The sequence below is a fragment of the Aulonocara stuartgranti genome (genome assembly GCF_965226115.1).
Source record: "Aulonocara stuartgranti genome assembly, chromosome: 3".
NCBI lineage: Eukaryota > Metazoa > Chordata > Actinopteri > Cichliformes > Cichlidae > Aulonocara > Aulonocara stuartgranti.
Genome location: NC_138941.1, coordinates 59147126 through 59168032, shown reverse-complemented (window position 1 = coordinate 59168032; position 20907 = coordinate 59147126). Strand labels below are relative to the sequence as shown.

Below are 20907 nucleotides of genomic sequence, written 5' to 3'. Positions count from 1 at the left end.
ATCTTCTCCCTTTATCACAGGAACAGCAGCAGTCTCCAGGATCAGAAAACCAGTTGAAAATCAATGTGTTGTTTAATTAAAATGTGTGTTTGATTATGAAAAATCATTGCTTACTAAATTAAAACATACAGTGATGTTTCAGGGCGATCCTGTTGCTGTTTTGTCATTAATGTAGCTGCATGATTTTATATTCTCTTTTAATGTATGTACAACAATATAATGAGAGACCCCCGTCACAGTAAAAAGTTCTCGGCTCATACTTAAAGAGCTGTGATCTGTTTGGAACAACAAAGCGAAGCTGCAGCTGAGATTAAGAAAAGAAGAAATTAATTTCAGTTTTATTTTTGAATAAAAGAAAAAAAATCAAACTGCACATAGTAAAATAACAAAATACATATCAAATTTCCATTGATTAAAGCCCCACTGTGTGTATGTGTGTGAAATACAATAAGGCCCATTTGGGAGGCTAACCTAAGAGACAAAGTGCCAGAAATCTGCCAGTAGAGGTGTGTGCTGGGACTGACAGATGGTTTTAGGTTCGGAGTCACATTACATCAGGTTGATTTTCCTTTGACTTTCACAGACCACAGTGTGATCGGCAGTGAGAGCAGAGCAGATGTTGATGAGTTATCTTCAAAGTGAAAATAAGGAGTGAAAAAGGGTATTTGTAGAAACAGCAGATAAACCAATTCATTTCTTCAGACGGTCACTATTACCAGCAAAATGAATGAATCAGTGAATTGTTCATCAGCTACATGAAGTATGATGAGTGTGATAACTGGTTTCATTGATCTATTTCTCATCATTGCATGAACAGTTTTCTGTTTCATGACAGTTACATTTGCACATAGGTGAACACAAGTTAGAAAGTCTGAGCTAGACCAGCTGTCAGTGAGGAACAGCAGCAGAGCCACAACTATGAAAACAGTGTGTAAGATGAGGTAAATGTGACAGCTGTGCTCTGAGGCGTGGTGTCTCTGAATGTTTCTGCAGAGATTATTTAATATGTATAAAAGACAGAGGTGGATTTAAGTGTGTTTTTCTGATCAGAATATATTGAACATAGTTTTTACGTGCAATAATATTGCCTGTGTTCGGGCTGCCCCCTGCAGTATATCAACTAGCAATACAAGACTGACAGAAATAAACACAATTTGACACGGAGTGCATTTGGCTAATATATCAGCCAGTTATTGAAATTAAAATTAAACAATTCTATATGAAAATCTTTATCTTTATATAATTATATCTGTTTGACTTTTTAATTTCAATTATTGAATGTGAAAACAGAAAGTCACAGGTCGCATATTTATCCACAAACACAGCATAGAGTCACAGACCATGATGCATCTGCTTCTAGAAATATAGCAAACAACAACAAAAAATGAATCAGTGAACTGGTAAGCAAAAAGACACATGATGTAAGAAGCATGATGGTAACATAATTGTGACAATCAGGATCTGATGCGTGGCCTCTCTGAGCCTCTGTGTAACTGGCTGCAGAAATTACAGAAACTAATGCATGGAATGGAATGGAATGGAATGGATGTAAAAAAAAATGTTTGGAGATTTGGTTTTTGTTTTGTTTTGTTTTTCTCTTCCTGCAAAGAAGCAGAATCAGTCAGAGGACTCTGTCAGTAAACAAAACACTTAAGATTTATAGCTAGATGTGATCAGATTGATTGGGCAGAACAATCTCTCTTATCTTTACTCAAGAGGACAATTTAAACAGGACAATGAAACCACATATAACTGAAATTTTGCCACATGCCCACAGGCACGGGAGTTTTAGAGTTTAATAAGGCTGCAGCACGTTGTAATATCAACAGTAACCACTAGATTGCAGCAGAGGAAAGGTTTTTTCCTTCATTACATAATAATGAGTGCTTTTCCACAGATCCACATCAACAGAGGCGCTAAAGAAACTGCATTGAAACTGCATTAGTATTGTATTACTCAACACTTGTGTTAAGTAATACATGTTCATATGTGTCCATATTTATACTATTCAACCAATGCTGGTGCATCAGTACAGCTATAACTGTTTACATTTCTTTAAAACAAGCTCATTTTGAAAACAGCTCCTGGAGGTTTTACTTGTCAGTCCAGTGTAGTGCCAACGGTAACTGATGGCAGAGAAAGTTCAGTCTTTAACTCACCTGGTTCAGGTACAGCCTCAGGCTGGCATTGGGGGCTTCAGCATACACAGTATCTTTATTTGTAACATACTGGCACATAGATGGTGAAGCAGAAGGGATGTTTTTATCATGAAACACAATAATGTCTAAATTTCAAGAGTTCATTTAATAAGAAAAAGAGTATTGTTAATCCTTTCCATAGTTACATTTTCTGCTATCATGTAAACATATTAAATATGCTTGATGAATTAGTACCTTGTTAAAATCCATATTGATAACATATTATAATCCATATTCATCATGAAATATGCTGAAGGTTTTTATCCTCATACTGATAATTAGCCTATGAATTATAAGCTTACTATAAATATTCAAGCAGAAAAGAGCTGAGCAGCACCTCTCTGCATCTTAATCAATTCCTCTTCTCAGAGACACAGTCTGACCTAAAAAATTAGCCTGTTTTCTTTGACTCTGCTGAACAGTTTCTGTGTCAGCATGAAACAAGCCACCAGTTATTCAGTCTGTGCACTACCACACATACAGATATTCTCAGTAGCAAACTTTGCAGGTGTATTTCACTGCTGACCACAAATTTGGTTCATCTGTTTTGGAAAACAAAGCAATGCGACATATTCACATCAGCAGTTGACCACAATGAGAACCTGCTGTTTAGAAGAAATGAGCAGCAGCAGCTTTTTTCTTTTGAACAACATTCATGTACAAACAAAAAGAGCAGAAGCAACAAGTGTCACAGGCTGGGTCTCCGACCCAGCACTCTGAGTTTTCTTTGTATTTGTCTCATTTTGTTATGTGATCAGTTTTGTGTTATTTCCTATTTTCCTTTAGTTTAGGCAGTTATTATTCTTGGTTTTCTATGTTTTGGGGTTTTGTAATTATTCATCACGTATTAGGTCTGTTAAGTTGTGTTGTCATGTTTTAGTATTTCCTGTTTTATTCTGGCAATGTCATGTGTTCTTTGTTTATTGTATTTAGCTTTCCTCTCCTGGTCCTGTCATTAGGTTTATGTCTGTCAGCTGTTTTCCCCCATGTGTCGCCACTTCCCCTGATCACCTCATGTCTGTATTTAAGCCTTTTGTTTTCTCCATGCCATTGTCGGTTCGTCTGTTTACATCACCGCAGTCATGGTTATAGTTTTCGTCTGTTTAATCTCACCTCAGTCATAGTTATAGTTTTTTGGTCTTAGTACCTTTAGTGTTTTGTTTCTTAGTGTCTTGCCAGTTTAGTGTTTTTGGTCTCTTGGTTTATTTCCTGCCGGCATCGCAATAAAGCTTCACCTTCTGTTAAAACCTTACTACTCCTCATCGTCATCTGCTTTTGGGTCCTGTTTCCACACACACACCGGCGCACCCCGCCGTGACAACAAGTGCTTTAAATGCAACTTCTAAATAACAGACAGAAGCGTTTGCTAGCATGTGAATTTATTGGTACTTATAGTTCTTTGTAGTTCAGTTATATACCCAGCAGATGATGTAGAGCTTGTTCATTTGCAATAACAATACAGGCAGTGCAGAATTATTAGGCAAATGAGTATTTTGTCCACATCATCCTCTTCATGCATGTTGTCTTACTCCAAGCTGTATAGGCTCGAAAGCCTACTACCAATTAAGCATATTAGGTGATGTGCATCTCTGTAATGAGAAGGGGTGTGGTCTAGTGACATCAACACCCTAAATCAGGTGTGCATAATTATTAGGCAACGTCCTTTCCTTTGGCAAAATGGGTCAAAAGAAGGACATGACAGGCTCAGAAAAGTCAAAAATAGTGAGATATCTTGCAGAGGGATGCAGCAGTCTCAAAATTGCAAAGCTTCTGAAGCGTGATCATCAAACAAGCTGGCAAGAAAGGGTATAAAAGAAGAAAAATGAATGACATGGCCTCCTTGTTCACCTGATCTGAACCCCATTGAGAACCTGTGGTCCATCATCAAATGTGAGATTTCCAAGGAGGGAAAACAGTACACCTCTCTGAACAGTGTCTGGGAGGCTGTGGTTGCTGCTGCACGCAATGTTGATGGTGAACAGATCAAAACACTGACAGAATCCATGGATGGCAGGCTTTTGAGTGTCCTTGCAAAGAAAGGTGGCTATATTGGTCGCTGATTTGTTTTTGTTTTGTTTTTGAATGTCAGAAATGTATATTTGTGAATGTGGAGATGTTATATTCGTTTCACTGGTAAAAATAAATAATTGAAATGGGTATATATTTGTTTTTTGTTAAGTTGCCTAATAATTATGCACAGTAATAGTCACCTGCACACACAGATATCCCCCTAAAATAGCTAAAACTAAAAACAAACTGAAAACTACTTCCAAAAACATTCAGCTTTGATATTAATGAGTTTTTTGGGTTCATTGAGAACATGGTTGTTGTTCAATAATAAAATTATTCCTCAAAAATACAACTTGCCTAATAATTCTGCACTCCCTGTATCTGATAAATGTGGATTACATCATCGATGTTAATTTCTCTCAGATGTGATTTTTGTCTTCATTCATCTCTTTTTGAGACCTGTCAGATATACACGAAATACAGATAAAAAATGTTATTTTCTTTAAAGGATAGAGTAAATTTGGAGATTGTAGTTCGTGTTACACACCAAAATCAATTTCACAGGGCAGCTAATTAACAAACATGATTTTTTTTTGCCATGAACAATCAGTTTTATTAATATTGCCAGTATTTAATATTAACCACACATCATATATTACATATTATCTAAATGCAACAGAATCATATATCAAAGTTAATCTTACCTTTGAGTTCAGTCTCACCCGTGGGTAAGGTGTAGTGTAGTAAGACAAGATAAGATAAGATAAAACTTTATTAATCCTCTGGAAAATTCGGTAAATGGCAGAATAAAACACGTCATCATCTAACGGAGAGATATTGAGAGGACAGACGACCACAATACTAATTTGGAATCTTTGGAAAATCTGACAATCAAAGGAACATAATGTCACTATTACATCCGAAAAGTTTTTCTGCCGTTTCATTTTAATTACATAAATATCAGCTCTGCTGCTCTAAACAGTTTCTTGATTTTTACCCTGTAGTTCATTAGCATTGCTAGTCAAGCTTTAGTGTTGTTTTCCTTTTCCTAATATCACTTTAAATTAATATTTAGAACCCATCATAATTAAATAGAGCACATGTGGAATCATTAATCTCACCTTTAAGTTCAGTCTCACTTGGGCTTAGGGTGTAGTAAATGGCAATAGTAGACAATAAGTCATCATCTAATGGAGAGATACAGCAGGAGTGAGAGGACAGATATCCACAGTAACATCAGTGACAATGATTGCTATTCACTGTATTCCTGCAGTTTAATTTTGATGCATGAATGAATTCTGATGTAATTCTTACATCAGAACATTATTTTTCTGCCGTTTCATTTTAATTACATAAATATAAGCTGCTCTAAACAGTTTCTTGATATTTATCTCACATTTCATTTACGTAGGTTGTGAAGCTTTAGCATTGCTTTCCTAGCATTACAATATTGAGAAATAAAAAATAATATTTGAGAAAATCTATGTATTTTTCCCAATACTGAGACTTTTAAAAAGTTTTTTTCGATATTTTTATTTTGAGCTTCTCAGGCTTTAAAGAGCTTAATTATTTTAATTAGTTTTATTAAAATTAGAGAAAATCTTCATTATAAATAATGTGTACACATTTTAAAAACTATGTAGGAAAAACAACACAAGAAAGTGTTTGTCAGTAGTTTAAAAATTATTTATTTATTTATAAATACATTTACACATTATAAATGTATTTATTACTCTGTTATTATTACTGAAAAGAAAGAAAAAGATGCCTGTTTAAATATCTTTCCTCTTCCTGTTAATAAAATTGTGTTTCTTTTTTCCAAATATAATAACAATTAATAAGCACAATATTCAATCTGACTCCCGATTGTGGGCTGAGCCTGAATGATGTGCTTTTGTTGACAGAAAAAAGCATTTCCATAAAAAAAAAAAATCAAAATAACAATTTATATTTTTGTCAACACTAATGAACACAAAGTTTCATGTCGCTTAGTGTACAAAATATTACCTTTATTTCTGTACCAGCAATTGTTGCCAAAATACATTCCAAGCAACAGCACCAGACCGTTCAATAAAGCAATGGCAAGGATCCATGGTGCGTCCTCAGAAGGGAAAAGGCTCGCCTCTTTGAAACAGTTTGGATTAAATGTTGAATGTCAAAAAAAAATTTAAAAGAGAAGAGGGAGATAAAATACCTGAAGGTTACACAAGGTTTTAAAAATCTGGGATATTTTGCGCATCTGATTAACTTACTTATATCAGCCATTACCACAAAAAAGTATTTTTTAAATAAAACGCCAAATAAAATACAGAAAAACTCAATTGAATTGTTTGCTCCTCCAAAATGGAAAATATAAGCAATAACATAGCCAGTACTCACCAACTCTCTCACCCTGAACAACCAGCAGAATCATAAAGGTCATCACTGAAGAGACAAAAGACTTTTGCAGGTACTAATAAAACATTTTGTTACATATCATATCATATCATACTTGCCCACTGGGCTATGGGCTACTTTGTTTTAAAGTAAAACAAACTAAATCATCACAATTTAGACAGAATTTATAACTTTAACCTTTTTTTTATGTGGATTATTAACGCTTTTATTTATTGTATATTATATTTACCCATTTTATCTATTATTATTTATTATTTGTATCTATTATTTTTGTTTATTTATCTTATTTGTTTACACATATAATTTTATTTTTCAAATGTGGAAATTGAGAAATTACTCACAGAGTCTGATGCCGAGAGCTCTGACATCCATGTTGTTTTGCTGCAAACTGAAGACTGAGGTGTTACGGCAGTGAGCACGGGTGTCTTCCTACTGCTCAAACTGTTTTAATATCAAATATTTTTAAAACTTCTTACAATGCAACAAAGTTTAATGAAAGTAGTTTCCACTGAGACCGATTTGCTCTTATGACAAGTCGAGCCTCAGTGATAGTGAAGTTCACTGTCAGTGGGTGGAACAAGTAACCACTTCAGACTGTTGCTGCATTTGACACAATTAGCAGGCTGGTTCATGTTTCCCACGCTCGCATTGTTACTTTGATGTTCATAACCAGCTTTTAATTCCTTAATTGATATTACAGTAATATCATTGCAGAAAAACAAGATCAACTTAAATCTTGTTCATAGTTTACAGTCTGTAAACTATACAGAGTATAAACGATGTACCAAATTCATATTTAAAAATATATTTCAAGAGATGAATAAACACATAATAAAAATGAACACAGTCTTGGTGGCACAAAAGAAGTGTTAAGGAAGGATATGAAAGCCATCAATAGTTCCAATCTTTTAATAATTTTTGTGGTAATCTGTTCAATAGATGATGAGATATTTCACATGATAAGTGAAATATCTCAGTTAATACTTTTAAACTTCTTCTGGAACTTGACATTCATTTTTGGCCACAAGTCAATAAACATGGCTGTAAATAACTTAATCACATTCTGTCATTTAAGCATAGTTCATGTTTACATGAATGTTCATTTAGAGATAGTTGAAAAGTGTCAGGAAGAACATCTGCTTATTTAATGCTTATTATCTATGGCAATAAGCATTAAAAATGTCACTTTAATGTACCGTAACAATACATTTGATTGTTTAGTTCTTTGTTGCGGAGAGTGGGTTTTCTGTTTGTTACTGTAGGTGTACTGCAGGATGATGCTATGTGAGAGATTGCCATGAGTCTGAAAAATCTGCAGACTGCAATTTATATTTTCTACTATCTTTCTTCACTTTTTCTACTTTAAAACCTCACATTCATGTCAGTAAGAATCTATAACCTACACATACTTTTCATTTTTACATGATCAATTTATCAGTATTTTTTCCAAATAAGCTGAGTAAGTCAGCAGACTGTGTTAGTAAACTAAACCACATAAGATTTCGACCACTTAAGAAGTGACACAGTGGAGAGGGCAGAAGGATGTCTCTTATCTTTATTGTAGAGGACAATCTAAACAGGGAAATCAAGGCATAGATAACTTCAACATTTTGAATAAGTGTCACAGTCCTGGGTCATGCAATTCAGTGTTTTGAGTTTCACTGTATTATGTTATCCTTTATTTATTATGTTTTGAAAGAGTCTGGTGTTCTTTGTTCATTATATTTAATTTCACCTCCCCTGTCCTGTCATTAGGGTCATGTGTGTCAGCTGTGTTCTCATGTGTCTCTACTTCTCCTGATCACCTCATGTGTGTATTTAAGTCCTCTGTCTCCCTTGTTCATTGTTGCGTTGTCTGTGTTCCATCCCTACTGGTCAAGTTAAGTGGTCTTCAGGATTATGTGCAGTTCATGTTGCCATTCAAGTTGTTTAATTCTTAGTTCTCTAGCATATTGAGACTATCTCTCCACACCCTTACATATTCCATATGTACGGGGTACAACCCCCCTTGGTCGTGGCGTGTGGATATTTCTTTAAGACACTCTGGCACGCCCGGCTACGCCCCACAGCATACGTATAAAACAGCTGTGCAGACGTGACACCGGTGATCGTTGATCTCCACTTGTTGTGTGTGTGTGTGTGTGTGTGTGTGCGAAAGGGTGCTTACCTTGAGAGTACTGTGTGTGTGCGTCTATTGGAGCGTGCTTCGGCATCCTCCGTGGGCGATGTATTTCTCCCTTCTAGGTCCCCTGGTAGCCCCGGTATTCCCCTGGTATCCCTTAGCTTGGTTCCCCCTAGCTGGCCCTTGCTTCCCCTTGGTTGGTCCCCCTTCCCCGGCATATCGCCTCGAAAACAAAGCAGGCTTATGCGCTGGTCGGACCATGCTGTGCATCTGCCGGCTAGCGAGTAGCTCGGCTACAGTGTGGAAACACGGCAGGGACACGGCTTCAGCGTTCAAGCATACGCTGTCGCCTTGGCACTGTGCTGCTCGGCTGCTAAGTGTGTTAACACAGAGGGGATACCGCTTCAGCGTTCCAAACATTCGCTGTTGGCCTGCTTAACACTGTGGAAATAAACAGTGGGGAATTATGCTACGGTTCATGGCAGCTATCGTTAGCCGGCCTGCGAGTAGCATTCCAGCTGGTTAGCCTGTCTGGCGTGTTGCCCGCAGCTCGCAGGTTAACGCGGCCAGCAGGGCTCCGCTCGTAGCTTGGCTACATTGGGGAAATGTGTCAGAGTTCCAAGCATATGCTTTTACCTGTCAGCACTGTGATACAGGAGCTAATAAACAGTGGAAGGGGAGTTAAGGTTGCGGTTAGCGCTGGCTACCTGTTAGCACTTCCTGGTTAGCGTGTGGCCCCGCCCCCTTGCTTGGTAGCAGAAGTATGGCAGCCCGCACGTCCCAAACATGTCTGTGTATGGTATTTTTGCCATTTATGGTAGGCACGAGCAGTGCCTGGGTGAAATGGGGCACATATCTGACTAATGTGAAAGCAGTCTAGAGCATGCTGTGCTGGCTGACGTGGCTGCTGCTTGCATGCACTGCTTTGTTGCCAGTGCAGTCTAGGCAGACCGTGCTGGGTTTGAAAGCATTAACTGGCCCGTCCCTCCCCCTTCTCCTGCCTCCAAAAATGAGAGAGCGGGCTACTATGGGGAACATGGCTGCCACTGCTGTGACTCCAGTTAGGCAGGCCATGGGCTGGGTCCCCTCCCACACCTGTTGCTGATTTACTGCTGGCCCCTCCCACAGCGTCCCTCCCATGGCTCCGCCTCTGTAAGGCCTGGGCTTGGAGGTTGGCTGTCGGGTGGCGGATGTTGAAGAAGCTTCCGTCCTCTCCGCCGGTGTTGCCCACCTGTCCCTGGGCTGCCCCCTGCTGGTCCCCGGGCGAGTTGGGACCCTTCAGCTCATGATTGGAGCATGCCAGGTGTGGGAATTGGCCCTTCCTGAGGTCCCCTCTAGCTGAGTGGACCTCCAGGTTGTTGCTATCACACAGCCTCAGCGCCTACTGCCTGAGGTGCTGCTGCTTCCTGGTTGCAGGCCATGTGTGCCCTGCCTCCTGGCGTTTATGAGCCCCTGCCTGCAGTTGGATGCTGCCGTGCATGGCCAGCGAGTGAGAGGTCCCCTGCCTGCGCTGCTGCCTCCCGGTTGGTGCTTTGCCTGTGTGTCACAGACTTACATGGCCAGCACGGGGACGCCCAGTAGCTGGGACTTTGTGTCTGACCTCGAGTGTCTCTTTGCGAGTTCACTCTTGAGGCTCCACTGTCTGCGGACATGTACGTGGTGACGGTGACGGGTGGACCATTGGGTCGTTGCCTTGCTCAGCCCTCCACTTACGCAGGCTAGGCTGCCAGCCCCCCCCCCCCCCCCCCCCCCCTCCCTGCCTGTCAAGAGCTCGGGGTGGCTTCAGCTTTGAGAATGGACGGGTCACATTACAAGCTTCACCTGTGGTTGCCCGCTTTGCCGGCGTACACGCCAGTTGGACCTCGCTGTGGCAAGTGAGTGTTCTCCAGCTGTGGTGCTGGCTCTCTGTCTGGCATTGCCGGCATGTCGTAGCCCTATGCGACCAGCGGGCTGTTACTTGGCGGCTTGGTGTGCTGCGTTCCCTGGCTATATACCTCGCGGTTCCCGGGCTGCCCTTGAGTGGCCGATCACTTGCATCCTGCATCCTGCAGGACCGGTTCAGGCCAGTCTGGCATCTGCAGACTGCTGCCTCCACCCCCTGGCTCGGCCTTCACGTCTGGCTTGGCCCTGACCGGGGTGGTGTGTGCATCTGTGTCTTGTATATGGCTCTTTGGTCTTCACTCTCGACGGTTCGGTTGCACTGTCTCCTCGCGGCGTGTCTTACAGAGTTACCCCGTACATATGGAATATGTAACGGTGTGGAGAGATAGTCTTGATATGCTAGAGAACGTACGGTTACGTTGTAACCTTGGTTCTCTTAGTGAGAGACTATCCCTCCACCGTGAGGCCACTCGGAGACGCGTTCCGATCAAACGATCACCAGTGTCACGTCTGCACAGCTGTTTTATACGTATGCTGTGCCGGAGTGTCTTAAAGAAATATCCACATGCCACGACCAAGGGGGGTCGTACCCCGTACATATGGAATATGTAACGATGTGGAGAGATAGTCTCTCACTAAGAGAACCAAGGTTACAATGTAACCGTATGTTCTTTCATGCACCCGCACAAAGAGGTTCCAAGCTGATCATGTTCATGTTGGTTTACTCATGCCATGCGGTTCATAGTTTTTCATGTACATGCACAGACTCCTTTTCACATTAGTCATAGTTACTCCATTTAGTCATTTCTAGTGTTTTTTCCAGTTTAGGTTTTAGTTTAGCTATAGCCTCTGTTCCTGTTCCTCAACACACAACCCCACACAGTCTCCCCCTGCAGCTCATGACAATAAGTCGGCAGATGATGTGACATTTGTTGTTTTGGTCATCTCACGTTGCCATATCAAGAGTAACCACTAGACTGCAGCAGAAAAGGATCAGTCATAAACAAAATACCTGGAAAAACTGCTTTACTATTACTTAACACTTCTCTAGTGTTCATACAGTCCTGATCAAAAGTTTAAGACCACTTGAAAATGGCAAAAATTCACAGAACTGACCGTTTAAACTTTGCAAGAGAGCACCAAACATGGGACATTGAAAGGTGGAAGAAATTCTCTGATGAACCTTGATGGTCTTCATGGTTTCCAATGTTACTGGCATGACAAGCAGAGCCAACCTGAGATGTTTTTTACGTGCCACAGTGGAGGGGCGCCATCATGGTCTGGGGTGCTTTTTCCTTCAATGAAACACGCTTCAGGAGGTGCAGGGGGGTGGTCAAACGGCTGCTGGTTATGTCCAGAGGTTGCAGAGCATCCCTCGTGACTAAGGGCCCTCGTCTGTGTGGGAACGACTGGGTTTTGCAACAGGACAACGCTACAGTACACAATGCGCACAGGACAAGGGACTTCTTCCAGGAGAAAAACATCACTCTTTTGGACCATCCTGCGTGTTCCCCTGATTTAAATCTAATTGAGAACCTTTGGGGATGGATGGCAAGGGAAGTTTTATAAAAACAGACAACAGTTCCAGACAATAGAAGCCCTTCGTGTAGCCATATTCACCATTTTGAGGAATGTTCCCACTCAACTCATGGAAACCCTTGCATCAAGCATGTCGCAACAAATTGTTGAAGTGATCAACAATAATGGTGAAGTTACTCATTACTGTGTTCATGGTTGAAATTTTGATTTCTGTTTTGAGGTGTGTGTGTGTGTGTGTGTGGGGGGGGGGGGGGGGTCTTTTTTTGTTTGTTTGAGGTATGGTCCTAAACTTTTGATCAGCTTTAAAACATCCTGTTTCAGTTTAAGAGTTGTTTTCAATAAATTGCGCACTCAAAATAATGTTTTGTCTCTCTCCCATTTCTTGTTGCATGTTGAAGCTCCACTTGAAACCTTCTTAACCAACCATGCAAAATGACTTGCTACTCTTACTGTTCTGACATTTGGGAACTGATATATAGCCTATCAAGTATGTTGTCTATGTTGTCACTCACTCAGCTTCTGACTTCTGCTTTCATACAGTCTGACAAAACAAATGTAAAACAAAACCAAATCAGCTTATTTTCTGTAACTCTTCTGAACAGCTGCTGCTGCAGTGTGACATAAGCCACAGCATTTTCAGTCTGTGCACTATATAACATTTTATGTAGACACCTGCTCAGTACCAAACTTTGCAGTTATATTTCACTGCTTACCACAAATTTGGTTTCAAAAACAAAGCAACACATTTACATTAGTGGTTGACCACAGTGAGTACCTGCTGTTCAAAAGAAATGAGCTGCAGCAGCTGTTTTCTTCTGAGAAGCATTCATGCACAAGCAAAAAGAGAAAAAGCAACAAGTGATTTAATTTTACCTTCTACATGAGAGACAGACACATTTGTTAGTATGTGAACTTTTATCTGTTTTTATAACCATGTGAGTGACACATAACAGTTTGTTGACATTCACACCAAACCCAGCAGATGATGTACAGCTTGTTCAATTGCAATAACAATATGTGATAAATGTGGATTACTTCATCGACTTCACTTTCACTCAGATGTGATTTTTGTCTTCAGTCAGCTCTCTTTTTGCAATCTGTCAGATATACAAAAATTAAAAAACTAAAACAGTATTTTTTCTAAGGTGGAAAGTTCGAATTACACACCAATATTATCTTCACAGCAATTAAAATTTAGCCATGAACCATTGGTTTTCTTAATATTCCGTATTTAATATTCATCACCAATCAAGTATTACATATTATCTGAATGCAAGACATGAGGTATCATTAATCAAAGTTAATCTCACCTTTGAGTTCAGTTTCACCCGGCTCTAGAAGATAGCATGTCATCATCTAATGGAGAGATGCAGCCATAGTGAGAGGACAGACGACCACAGTAACATCAGTGATGATGAACAATATTTGCTATTCACTGTTAGTTAGGTCTAATTTGGAATCTTTGGAAAATCTGACAATCAAAGGAACATAATGTCACTATTACATCCGAAAAGTTTTTCTGCCTTTTCATTTTAATTACATAAATATCAGCTCTGCTGCTCTAAACAGTTTCTTGATTTTTACCCTGTAGTTCGTTAGCATTGCTAGTCAAGCTTTAGTTTTGTTTTCCTTTTCCTAATATCACTTCAAATTAATATTTAGAACCCATCATAATTAAATAGAGCACATATGGAATCATTAATCTCACCTTTAAGTTCAGTCTTACTTGGGTTTAGGGTGTAGTAAATGGCAATAGTAGACAATAAGTCATCATCTAATGGAGAGATACAGCAGGAGTGAGAGGACAGATATCCACAGTAACATCAGTGACACTGAATACTATTTCCTATTCACTGTATTCCTGCAGTTTTATTTTGATGACAAACGTTCTGATGAGCTTCTTCATTGATTTTTTTTTTTTAATAGGATAGTATAAAACAGTTTTATTGTCACTGTAATGAGTTAAAAGTGTCAATTTCGCCAGTGCACACTAGGTAAAAAAAAAGCATAAAATAATAATAAAATAAGACACACATGCTCACACATGATGGACACAAACAGTCCTGTCGTATTGTACTCATCCCTGCACACACATACTCATGTTTTTTTTTGCTTTGTTGAGTGTGTTTATAGGCGCTGGTTAAAGGCTGTGCACACCAGCTCATCCTTAGACAAGCCCAACCACAGTGGTATCATTTGCGAATTTGTCAACAATGTGTTGGGCCGTTTTGCAGACATAGGTATATGGGGAGCCAATGCTAAGGCTGAGGCCGCAAGATTTGTGGCTTTCTACTCTTGAGTCTCTGACTGTTGTCAGACAAGAAGCTGCTGACCCACATGATGGTGGCATGTGAAAGACCCAAGTCCCCGAGTTTGTCTGCCAGTTTGTGGGGGAGGATGGCATTAGTTAAAGGTAACTGAGAGCATTTGCACACAGCTCTCCTGCTGCTCTAAGTGTGACTGTGGCTGTGGTGTCCTCTGTAGATCTAATTGCTTTGTAATCACACTGTTGGTTGTCAAAACTGTGGAGCAGGAGTGCTCTAATGTGACCAGTTTTTCAAAGCATTTCTTTGTTACAGAGATGATAGCAACTGGCTAATGGGAACTTAAACTGGGGTTTCCTGGGCATCTCGTTGTGCTAAGCTAAGCAATGTTTAGGTTTGTTCAAAAATTAAAGTGGATGGGCTCAAAGTTTATTCTAAATGGAACAATAAAAGTTGCACTTCAGGCAACAGTTTTGACCTGTATGAAGAAACTATTTTAATTTGAAGCAGACATGTAGAAAGCTCATAGCACATGAAAGCAGAAGTTTTTAAGTAAATGAATTTATCTCCTGCTTTTTTACAAGTCTTTTTGGTATTATTCCTGAAATAAACATTAAGTTAATTAAATAAGAGAAATATTAAAATGATGAGAAGAGAGGCACACTGAGCTACTAAAGTCAGTTTCTTAGTTTAAGCCATTCAACTTACACCCATTACAATTACACCAAAAAACAAAAACAGAACATTCACAAAATTTCTGTTGCCTTTGCCCAGTTCGTCACATAATATTATAGTGTTTCATAGTACTACAACAATTAACAAACAATGTTTATTTTCTGACTCTGTTTGATTCCTGGCTGAGACTGAATTACGTGCTGATGTGATGAGAGCATGTGACAAAGTAAAAGTGATCAACACAAAGTTATGTGCAAAACATCATGTTCTTCACCTCTGTCCCAGCAATTTAAGTACATTCCGACTGACATCACCAGAGCGCTCAATGAAGCAGTGACAATGATCCAAGGTGCAGCATCAGAAGAGAAAAGGCCCGTCTCTTCAAGACAGTCTGGATTAAATGTTGAATATGTCAAAAAAAAAAGTTATTTCACAAGCTTTTAAAAAACCTGTGAGACATTTTCTCCAGTTATATTTGTGCTGATTATACGTAGATAAATAAAACATCATCGATTGATGAAAGAATATCACTGCAAGAAATAAACGGCTAAACACAAAATATATCATAACACCTATGATCATTATTAAAGAATCTACCGCCTACCTTTCTTTCTTGAATTGTTTGCTCCTCAAAAATGAAAACATTTATATAAATAAGAACATAGCTGGTACTCACCAACTCTCTCACTCTGCACACCCAGCAGAATCATAATGGTCATCACTGAAGAGATAAAAGCAGATTTATGAAGGTATCTGCTGAATCTTACAGTTACTAATATATGAATTCATCACATGCGGCCCTGCTCTAGGCTACCTTGTCTTAATGTACAACAAACTGAAATAAACATATATTAGACAGAATTTTTAACTTTATAACCTTTTTGTAATGTGGAACAAAGATACGTGGCAAAGTTGACATCTCATAACCGTTTCATAAAAATGCAGTCCTTTCTCTTAAAGCAAAACATGAACAACATTGACAAGTTTTTAACAAGATTAATTAAAAACTTTTTTTAATAAATATATTTATCTTATGTATTTATACATATTTTTTTTTCAAATGTGGAAATTACTTACACATACCAAAAGCTCTTACATCCATGTTGTTTTGCTGAAGACTAAGGTGTTACGGCAGTGAGTGGCGGTGTCCTCAAAGAGTTTTAATATCAAATGTTATTAAAACTTCATGCAATGCAACGGAGTAGTTTTACGAAAGTAGTTTCCGCTGAGACCGATTTTCTCTTGTGGTAATTTAAGCCTCTGTGATTACGTTCATATCAGTGGGTGGAACAAGTAACCACTTCAGACTTTTGCTGCATCTGACACAACTAGCAGGCTGGTTCATGTTTCCCATGCTCGCATTGTTACTTTGACTTTTGTCTTACTAATACAAAAATATCTTAAGTGATGGTTGTGTCATTACAGAAATACAAGAAAAAAAACTTAAATGTTAATCTTGTTCATAGTTTACAATCTGTAGACTATACAGATTGTAAACTATGTACCAAATTAACCCAATATTAAATGAGATATCCAAACAAATAAATACATAATGAAAAATAAACTAATACTCAACTTATAGTTATAATAACTGCATGAAAAATCCTCAACAAAAATGTGTAGCTAAGTTCTTCCTTTAATGCAAGACTCTTTAGAGCTCTGTCAATGCAGATGTACAATGCAATGTTGAAATCAGGCCATTTGCTGAAGCCTCAGCCTCATAATGCTTGTGTGTGTGTGTGTGTGTGTGTGTGTGTGTGTGTGTGTGTGTGTGTGTGTGTGTGTGTGTGTGTGTGTGTGTGTGTGTGTGTGTGTGTGCGCGCTCTGAGAATCACCAGGTTTTGTGTACAGCATTGTAAATAGTTCTGACCATTTGTAAAAAGCAATAAAGCAGAAGGAATGACCTGGCTATTTATTTTGGTGTGTTTTCTCCTGTTAATTAAGTTTGGGAGTTTGGGGTAGTTGTTGTCTTTTGTTTGGTTTTCTGTTCAAGTGTGGTTTAGGTAGAACTTTGGTGGATTCACTTGTTTTGTTTGTTATTTTGGCCTTGAAGTTTAGGCTTTTTCTTCCACTAGAGGGCAGTCTCTTCCTTCTCTCTCTTTAAGTCCAAACTCAAAACCCACTTGTACAAAATAGCTTATCCCACATAACCTTTCCACTCTCCTTTTTTATTTGTTTATGTCTTGTGCTTTTATGATTCTGTAAACTTATTGCTTTCATGTTGCTTTTATTCTACTGTGTACAGCGACCTTGAGTGTTTTGAAAGGCACTTTCAAATAAAATGTATTATTATTATTATTATTAGTAGTACAACTACCTGCTCTAATTAAATAGGTTGCCAACTGCCAATAAAATAAAAGAAGATGAAGAAGAAATCATCATCAGTCATCAGTCACATCATGAGCATTAACCAATGCTCACCGTTGATGGCAGAGTTGGTAACCAGTTTGCAAAGAATACACACATTTTTCCTGCCTGGTGGTGGGGAAACACACAACTTAATTGGGAGACACAGAGTGATGCAGCAAAACACAGTAAGTCGTAAGCACACAGGAGTATCAGGTTATTATGCACATGCTGGTAAGTTGTCTTGTGGCAACCAGTGAATTGAAAAAAGTTACAGGGCTTTTCCTGCCTTTTCTGGAGGGTTTATATTTTACTATAAACTACCTAATATGTATTTTAAAGAAAATACATTAAGAAACACATTATATTAGATAAAATATTTCAAATATGACAAAATGCTGATTTTACAGCAGCAAAATTATTGTATCGCTACAGTTTAAAAAATTTAGAAAGGTTTCTGCCTGTACAGAGTGGATAGTCAAACAAATTGAATCATCGTGAATACATTATTTTATAGGGGTGGGGGAAAAAAATTCGACACTGTGTAGTATCGTGATATTTTGTTTGCTAATAATGTATCGATACAGGGACAGCAGAAATCGATATTTTGTTACAAAAAAGGTTTTTGTGCTCAGAGCATGTTGATCCTCTTTCTGAGCAAGAATCCTGACATTCCTTCACTGTCCAAATGTGTTTAACTTTTTTTTTGGCAGCAATAAACATGACAGTTTACTTATTTTAATTTAAGACATGTTTTATTTTAATTAAGTTTAAAACTTTTTTATTTAATCTAAATTTATATTTTGTTTTAATTTACTTTCAAATTCTTCAGTTGCTGAAGGGGCTGCATAGTTTTCATAAATTGCATAGTTCAGAATAGCTATAATTGTACCAGATGGTTGCATTCAGTTAAGTTGGACTAGACTGTAATACAAACCGTTCAGTTTGTCAACAATAAAACTGACTGGAATGAGAGAAAGACTGAGTGCGAGACTTTAGATAAAATGAATATTGATAAAGTTTACCTTTATGTACAGAATCTGAATATGGCAGATATTTTAAAAAAATCGCAATAATATTGTATCGTGCGTTAAGTATTGTGATATGGTTGTATGGTGATTCCCACCTCTATTATTTTATATGTATTTTTTTTTGTATTCTTATTGCTTTACTATTATAGGAATACATAATAAGGGAAGGGTTCTGGATCAACACCATGATGCAAACTTGTGGCCATAGTATATGCAGTATTCTGGAGGCGGTATAAAATGTCACTGTGTGTGTGTGTGTGTGTGTGTGTGTGTGTGTGTGTGTGTGTGTGTGTGTGTGTGTGTGTGTGTGTGTGTGTGTGTGTGTGTATTCCTGTCTAGCTATCTTTGTGAGGATCAAAATCTGCATTCTACTATACTTGTGAGAACCAACAGTCACTTGTGAGGACCAAAATCCCGGTCCCCACAAGTTTGAAGGCCTTTTTGAGGCTCAAAATGTGGTTTTAGTGTCAGGGTTACAATTAGGTTATGGTTAGGTATTAGGAGATTATGGCTTAGTTATCTCCATTTGGAGCTCCGTTGCACGGTCCTAGTGGCCGACCGGACCCTTATTCTCCTTATGATCTTCTAGTGTTACATGTGTGCTTCTCCTCTGTTTTCCTTTTATGTATTGAGTCTTGGTAACATCCCACATGATGGCATATAGAGAGGATGCCAATATATAATCCCTGTGTGAATGCACTTACCAAGGGAAATGGCCAAAAGTGCCAAAAGGTCTAAATAAAAAATATATATAATAAATAAATAAAAAATTATTAAAACTCAACTAAAAACCAACAGGCGGTCAGATCCTCCCACACCTCCATAAGGGAAATTTCACCCATTTTTAGGAAGCTTGATTTAATTTGTGCAGTTAGTAAATGTAAGAGTTCATGCAGCTGTTAAGGAACACAGCAAACACAATCAATTAGTTTTCAACCCTTTTATTTACACATTCATGTTAGTAAGTGTTTGGAGGTCAAGGAAGATCTGCTGGCCCATCAGTATCCTTACTAGCCCCCATATTTGGGTTAGGCTTATTTGTTAAAAACGATTAAAACATAAATAATTATACCTAAAAAACCTTAAAACACAAACCTATTCCACCTCTCACGATATTAAAAAAATGCATTAACAAGCTAAAAAAAACAACATTTTTACAGGGAATTATAATTATAACCAAGACCATTCCACTGACCGCCAGGCTGTCCTAAGTGGATTTAAAAGACTAGCTCAATGAAGCTGTCCAACTCTAAAACCCACAGGATGATATTTATGTTAAACTTATCTTCATCCTGGTTGGTCCTAAGGTCAGTTAGCCTAAATTTTTCTCTTTAAAAGAATCTAGCCCGCTCCTCAAAGTATCCATTTTATCTAAGTCATACATCCACATGATTATGTGATTTGATTTTTTCAATGGCAGCTGTGTTAATTTCAACTACGCCGCCTCAAATCAAGCCTCACTTTATTGATATATTAGAATGAAGGGGGATCTGTGCAGTCACATGAAGTATTTACTCCTATGTAGACCGCCTTGTCCCAATTTGGGACATTTCTCATCATTTCTCATCATCGTTTAGGATAAGGGTCAGGGTTAGGGTTACGACTGTTGTCGTAACTATCATATGTAAATTTGAGTGTGCAGCTGTTCCTCCGTGATTGGTGCATCCAGGGTGGATGGATTGCACCGATTGGCTAAGGACCGGGAGGCAGCGGATAAGAAGATACCGCTAAGGACTGCCAGGTCTTTCATCCTCGACCCAACCCAACAAGCAGACCGTTCACTGTGTCACTATGTTGGTTAATGTAAGAGCATGTAGGGTTGGACCACCTTTTTGTTTGATCAGTTTTCTCCTGTTTTTGTTAGGCAGAGGGGAAAGTGATTGTCGTTTGAGTTAGTTCTTTTGAGTAGGTAAGTTGTGTTTATTCCTGAGATAGGTTACCTTTTGTTTGTTGTTTTGGCCTTGGGTTCACCCTGAAGTTATGATATGCTCCCTTCCTTTGTTTAACTGCACTCATTGTAAATAAATCACTGTCACAAAGTATTAAGTGTGTGACGTGCTGCTTAAGGATGGACGGGGATGGATCACCCTTTATGTTGTGGTCTAGATGGGCCTAGACGGGCTGTAACAGTTAGGCATTCATTTTTAATGGTTAGGGTTAGGGTAAGGGGCTAGGGAAACCATTATGTCAAAGAAGGTCCTCACTAAGATAGCTGAACGGGCGTGTGTGTGTGTGTGTGTGTGTGCGCACTATTTTTTATGTTTAAAGATGTTTTCAAATTATTACTCATGATATAACATTGTCCAGAGATGCCCTGTAAGGAGAGTGGGAGGAAACAGTGACAAAAGGAGCTGCGTGAGACAGTGGATCGCTCACAGCTGGATTTAAAAGAGCACAGGTAACAATAACACATGTACCAGTTGTTGCATTGCAGAAGGATTCAA

General features: G+C 38.7%; 2 protein-coding genes across 2 annotated transcripts in view; both read right to left on the bottom strand.

Moving 5' to 3' along the window:
* LOC309701846 (uncharacterized protein) overlaps positions 1-20907 on the bottom strand; it is a 124460-nt gene that overhangs the window by 75653 nt on the left and 27900 nt on the right. The gene's annotated exons all lie outside the window — the stretch shown is intronic.
* The window catches only part of LOC309701844 (Fc receptor-like B), a 33963-nt gene continuing 17654 nt past the window's right edge, over positions 4599-20907 (bottom strand). The window contains exon 8 of the mRNA XM_082526131.1: positions 4599-4667. Coding sequence (XP_082382257.1) covers positions 4651-4667 — 17 coding nt within the window. The 3' untranslated portion in view covers positions 4599-4650. The remainder of the gene's footprint in view (positions 4668-20907) is intronic.